Source organism: Ptychodera flava, chromosome 1 (assembly GCF_041260155.1).
Source record: "Ptychodera flava strain L36383 chromosome 1, AS_Pfla_20210202, whole genome shotgun sequence".
Taxonomy (NCBI): domain Eukaryota; kingdom Metazoa; phylum Hemichordata; class Enteropneusta; family Ptychoderidae; genus Ptychodera; species Ptychodera flava.
This window is the reverse complement of record NC_091928.1, coordinates 54,745,763-54,752,648: the sequence shown is the minus strand read 5'-3', so window position 1 is coordinate 54,752,648 and position 6,886 is coordinate 54,745,763. Positions and strand designations below refer to the sequence as shown.

The 6,886-nt window shown below is 39.0% G+C and overlaps 1 protein-coding gene across 1 annotated transcript; it reads right to left on the bottom strand.

Annotated features, from left to right (window-relative positions):
- Positions 1–2,318: 2,318 nt before the first annotated feature.
- LOC139141169 (proline-rich transmembrane protein 1-like) lies at positions 2,319–6,424 on the bottom strand. The gene is made up of 4 exons (XM_070710790.1): positions 6,231–6,424; positions 4,161–4,228; positions 3,591–3,737; positions 2,319–3,088 (listed from the first exon to the last, which is right to left on the bottom strand). The coding sequence occupies exons 1-4, from the start codon at positions 6,235–6,237 to the stop codon at positions 2,831–2,833; spliced, it is 480 nt and encodes a 159-aa protein (XP_070566891.1). The 5' UTR covers positions 6,238–6,424; the 3' UTR covers positions 2,319–2,830.
- Positions 6,425–6,886: the final 462 nt, after the last annotated feature.

The window sequence follows — 6,886 nt, the reverse complement described above, 5'->3', positions numbered from 1 at the left end:
AATCTTAGCATTCAAAGTCATCGACTTGAGAAAGAGAATTTCCCAACAAGTGTATGTGAGACTTTTCATCACAGACCATTGGTGTGTAGGAATGTTTTCACGCTCCTACAGTTCAAAACATTTGTAGTTAAGCTACACAATGTTCTTTATTGTCTGCGTAGTTTGATGAAATATCTCACACATTCCATTAATGTGATAATACTTAGTGTGAGAAAAACTACGAATTGTATATTAGGGCCTATAAGCTAATTCCACACAACTTTCACACTTTCACACACAAATACTAGACAAATCTCTCCATAAAGACGTCATTTCTTCAATCTTTCTATGCATAAGAAACCATTATATTAAAAATTCTGTGTCTTTGCTCATCTTCATTGCTCGGTCTGCATGCGAATCATCGGGACATCTAGGCTTTCAAAAAGGTGATGTATCACACGTTTCTTTAAATCAAACAGCACGACGAATTACCGTGTGATGGAAGTCACAAATGATGGAAACACACTTTTTTACTCATAACATATTTTTTATACTCACTGCTACCTACAACATATGAAATAAGAAAAAAAATGAAAATATATTTGTGTTCGTATAGTCATTTATGAAAGCAGTCTCACTCTTGTTGTCTGATCCTTCCACTTCCAACCCAAACACATAGAGTACACCAAAATGCAGTTTTGTACACACATTTCGAAAATTTAAAACCAATCTTTACAGAGGAATCCTGTGCATGAAACTGTGTTTATATTGTCAGAATTCATGAATCAGTTGTAGTCAGGTGGATCTCTTCTCTCATGAAGATTTAGTCTGCCGTGTTTGATGTACGTGATTGCCAAAATGCCCTTCCAGGTATTTGAGTGATAAATAAATTAGTATCAGGTTTATGTAATCGTTTACTTTTTGCACATCTTGCTGTGTCCATGGAAGTAGAACGTTTCTTCTTCCACGCTTTCCCCTACTTACAATAAGGACCATTATCATATACCCATGCCCATATTGCTACATCCTAGTGACGTTCAACGTAAAATATCAGCCGTGATATTTCACGGTAAACGTCGAGATATGCACGATGAACGTCATCAGTTTTAGAGTTTTCCCGAACTACATTAGCAGTTTGTTGGTAAACAACGTAAACAACAAAATGGCTGCCGCTCCCCGCCTGCGAAGCGATGTCGCCGACGTAAAAACTTGAAGGGGTTCGAGGAACACGGGTATTTCTGGTTGCAAAATACGGAAATATCACGTTGAGTCTTGAAATGTTTTCCCATGGTAATTTTTGGGTCAAGTTCTAGCAAACATTCTGCCGTTCGCACGGCGCCGGCACTGTGCACGGTCTCCCCCGAAAAGGTAGTGAGCGCGTGGCGTGACAGCGATGTCGCGCGCGCGACTATACTGTTGACATGGCAACTCTAAAGGTAAACTAACAAAATGGCGTCCCCTCTCCGCGCGAGCTCCGTGCCGTACGACGATCAAAATCAGGATAGATTTAAAGCTGAGCAGTTTTTGATCGGTTACAGTTGTAATAGCATATTGCACCTTAAAATGTTCCTTCTGTATGACGATTGCTGTATCCCGGTGTCTTTCTTCTTGGGTTTCATTGAGATATGGACGACTTGCAGCGATGTCGCGCGTGATGTTGACATCTCCGTCGTATACTTTATGAATGAAGCCTGTTCACATAAACATTCTGATATTTATGCGCAAGGCGTAATAAAGTAAAGCCTCAAAATTAAAGGTTTTTCGTTCTATTAGTAAAAATTCCCTAAAATTATGGGCATGGGTATATGATAAATCGGTTATTACCCAATATCGCCTGTTCCTTGTGTCGTATCAGCATTCGTGTCATTTGTGCTGCGTCAGACACTCGACTTCGTCTCGTGTCTGACGCAGCACAAATGACACTCATGCTGATACGACACAGGAACAGGCGATATTGGGTAATAACCTCTAAGTATTTTTGTACTTACCAAAAAAACCACACACGCACAAGACCGTGACGCACAAACCCAAACGGTAATATACACTCAAAAAGACAGTGACCGTGAAGACGGGCCAACCAACTCGAAATTGGGGACATATTTATCTATTAAAAATTTAGTCTTTTCATGTGAACTATGGTTTGCGTTGTCAACAGTACCATATGAAAATAGAATTATATTTGTCGTATTCGGAAATGAGCATTTTAATAGTCGGGCTTGGGCTTTAGCTCTCGTTGAAACTGTGCATTCGCTGCATAAGGATGCAAAAATATAGTCTCATCAGCTGGGGGCTATCAGGATGGGTTTTGTTATATGAAATGAGTACAGACACTCTCTGCGCAGAGCGGATATGACGATACTTTATTCAGTTAAATGATTGTCTCGTTCAATGTTTGTATCACACTTTCCGTTTAGCACGTCACTTCCATTTATAGAATGATGTTAATATTCCTCGATTTTTTTTTCAGCCGCCCAATATTTTTCTTATACAGGTACTTCTAGTTAGCCGTATCAAAGATTTGGAATTAGAAGTAAACTAAGACAGATTCAATACTTTGCATAGTTGTGATTGTGTCAGCTTATCACGTTAAATTTTCAATCTTACAGTGATACATTTAGAGAAGTACTATCAATATTGCAAAGATATGGTATAAATGATTCATATCTGACGTTACCACGCTATCATGAAAGATTGTAAATAAGGAAGTGACGTCACATATAAAGGAACGGTTCGTCATCCCTATAGTCAGTGATATCCATTAATTCATATTGTGCAAATGACAGACACTAAGTATAAAATTGATCGAAAGCTGCGTTGCGGTTGTAAATGGGTCTTTCATTTCCACAGACAGCTAGTCGTAACCACGGTGACCGTGATGGTGACGGCGATCGTCGTCGTCTCTACCGCCGCCACACATCCATCGGAACGGATTATCATCGTCACCATAGTCGCCATCTTCACGACACATACATGCGACAGTGACTTTCCAACCAATGAACACTGCCAAGCAAACCAGACCAAGGATCAAGGCGATGATTGACAGGCGTTTAGCCCACAGAGATGACCTCTTGGCCGTGTACATGTCACCTTGCCACACAGCACGATGTACCTGCAAGACAATAAATATAGTGAAGGTAACCCTCTGTCTGAAAACCAGGTTTATTCTTCATCAGCTTTTGGAATCAACTGAGAACAGACTGTCGTTTGTTTTAGTGGCCACCGGCAAAATTAATCACTGTCAGTGTAAGAGGCTAGGAGTTGTGCAGTACCGTTTTGATATTAATAACAGCGATATTAATGCAGTCAAGATGCGATTTTTTGTATCTTTGAATAAAGACATTAGTTTAGCAAAAAAATCCTTATGAACGTTGCATAGGCACATTTGCGGACTGGAGAATATAAATTTAAGTAAAGGCTCGATTTTTGATTTGTATGAGGTGTATGCAATACTCTTTTTAAACTTTTCTGATCGACACATGACATTGACTTTCAATGACCACTAAATTTTGACCTTGAGAGTCAATATGTCAGCAGACGGTAAACATTTTGACAGTGACATTATATGGCCTCAATGTCGATACACGGATCTACATTTACTGAACGTTACTCACATTTCGTGCCTTCAGGACAGCGAAGAGTCCGACAGGCCAGAAACAACAGATAGTTGTGAATAAGGCGAATCCAAGGTAGTCTTTGGGGACATCACGTGGATTGACCAACATTCTGGGAACTCCAAGCAAGGTGGGCTGAGTTGTCACCTGTCAACGCAGATACATTCACACATCGCATTATTGGAACACAATAGGGCAAGTATCTTAAGAAGTGAACACTGATTTAGATTGTGTCGCTCTAAACCTCTGCGAGAAATAAAATAACATTGCATTTGTTTGTTTGTTTGTTTGTTTTGTTTTAGGGTTACAAGAATGTCGGATTTGTTAAACTCTATTTATAAGCCACACCAATGTCCGTTTCATCATTAACAAGATTTTTTTAAATAAACAATTCAGCAAATGCTTCAAAACAGAACTAGAATGCATCTCGTTTATCGACAAATCACAATGGTTGAAAATGATGCGAGTTTTTTGAAAGATGTCGATTTGCAAATCAACCCGATATTGTGAGAAGCAAACATGCCTCCAATAGACATCACTGTATTTATCAAGTGATTCAATTTGACTTACCACCGAGTCAGGAATCGCAACATAGGGTGGCGGCATGCCTTGCTTTTCAGGAGAAACTTGGTTTTTCTCTGTAAATACAAGAATGATCATGTTCATATGGTTACATCCGTACGCAATGTATTAAAGCTTTGATCCAATGATTTTATTGAAGAATGGTAAGAATTGCTGAGAAGGCACGCAGTTTTAGTATAGGGCGAATAAAGGATGTTCACTTGAAATTCTTTGAACTTCCTGTGAAATTCGGGACCGTGCATATGAAAGCTGTATGATCTCCTAAAATGGCCGGTAGCTGTATGGTTTCATGTTTTTTTATCATTACAATTTTTTTCTTCTATTCAAAAAAAGACATTATTTATATAAACTCGTTAACTCAGCCTGTACATGTAAACTTAAAATTTTCATTTTCACTGTGGACTTGGTTCATCTAGTCAGTACCCATAAGTACTCGACCAAAAAATGACAGTTTCTTAAACAATTCTAATAATAAGTCAAGGGGCATGCGCAAGAAATAATCGTGTATGAGTAATCTTACACCTTACGCATTGTTTGGTTGCATTAGCGATCATTTTGTGATATGCAATCAAATACAGTGGTGCTCTTTAAGCAGATAGGTCTTGCCATGAATAGATTCAAATGTCTAAACTCAGATTTCGGGTGTAAAATACAAAGTTTAGAATTATAAAACTGATTCTAAGGGTATTCAAAAATCCGTATGCTGTTTTGTTGCAACAATTCAATGATTGTATTCGACTCAGCCTGTGATTTTCGTTGCTTAAGGTTAAAAACTTAAACACTTTCCCTACAGGCTTGCCTGGCGCTGTTTTGTGAGTCAGCAATACGTTGAACAATAGGAGCTTGGCACTCATCGCTCGTGACGTCTCGTTTTTTATTTCGATTTGACCCGACGTGACCTCGCATTTGTTATTTTTGAATAAGCAGTTTCATGTAAATAGGGCAGACAGATCTGTTGTCATGCGCCTCTGTATTTAGGACACACAGCCCCGGGTGCTTTTGCTAAATGTCTAGGTGTGCATACTTCATTCTGAAACCCTCTGCAAGGCAGGTCAGACGCACACGTAGTCCCATAAAAATAGTCCAGTCCCGACGTGATAGTGGAAAAATGACTCGGTCAAGATATACACCACAGGCATTCAACGCCATACCGTGTAAGAGTAACCCGGACGACTGGGTACTAAACCTATATCATGATACCAGGCACTATAAACCTTACATATAAAGGACATCAGCCACCATAGGCCTAAACCTTACCTATAAAGCCCATAAGACATCATTTTGCGGTCACAAATAAGAGAATCCATCATTAAACACTTATTTTTGATCACTGACCTTATTCGGTAAAATGTAAGATTACTGTGGATAATCGATAATAGTGATCGGTTTTTTTCAAGTTTTTAAATTACAATTTTCAGTCAGATCTGTTTGTGGCAGTCCTAAAAGAGTACTCTTTCAATACTACTCATAGTAAGCAAGTGACAAATTAATCGTAAAAAAGTCGAATCATTCTTACAAAAGTAGGATTTGAAAGCTGAGGAGAATGAGATAACCCTGAAATGTTACGGTACATTTCTTGCAAGGTTGTGGGACCTTTTTTTATTTGTAGACTCCAGAGATCGTCAACCCGGACGCTAAAAGCAAACCCGGATCTACCTTCTCTTGTTGACTTCTGTAATACCTTGGCATGTTCAAACATATGTCGTCACAGTAATGTACATCGACATTTCCCTTCTTAAAATACAACTTCTACATTTTTGGACGCTTCTCTGTAGGGTACCTGTCGACAGCCTTGACACTCATGTCAACAGCCAACATGTAGGTGTCATAAAAGAGCTATTCTGACAAACCTTTAACGCTGAGGGCTATATCATCAACAGTATTTGTCATACTGCTATTAATATTACACTATTAATCTTTACATATCAAAGTTGGCACATATTTCATCTATGTTGGTCTAACAAAGCGTTATACGCCGCTTGGTGTTAAAGTCCAACTCGGACGTTATAAGAGCTCGGACTTATTATCAACCACAAAAAATAAATCCATTAAACGTACCAGTCATGGTTGATGTTTCGTCCTTGATTCAACACAAAGTTCAGTTCACACTGTCTTGCCCGTATACAAATCTTGACGAAGTTGCAGCACCAGAATTTCCGTAACCCGTGCGAAATTGACACGACGTTCGTCTCGCTGTGACGCACTGAGTTTGGTGTACCGAGGTGAACTTTTTCCTGGTGCGTCATAAGGTCATGTGACCATGTTTGACAGACTTCACTCTCCAATTTGAATACATCAACCGATGAACAACATTCAGAACATTTCGATGCCTCTCTCTCACTCTCTCTCTCTCTCTCTCTCTCTCTCTCTCTGAGAACTCCAAACATTAGTTTATATCTCAGCAACGAATATCATGAAAAGTTAACACTTCAAATCATATTATCAACGATAACATAGCCCAGTCCAAAACGCTGCAGTTATTCGACAGCCTGCTTTATTTTAATCTAAAACTTTCGTGTTTGTTTGTTTTTACCATATATCTCGCAAGGACATGAATATTATAATGGAGTCTATTTCCAAATGCTAATCGCTGTATACAGTGGCAGATTCTACATATGTTAAACAAACCTTTATACATTGTTCATAACACTGCCACAAAGAGCAATACGAAATACTTGAACTTGAAGTCAGGGAGTATCTCTCTCTCTCTCTCT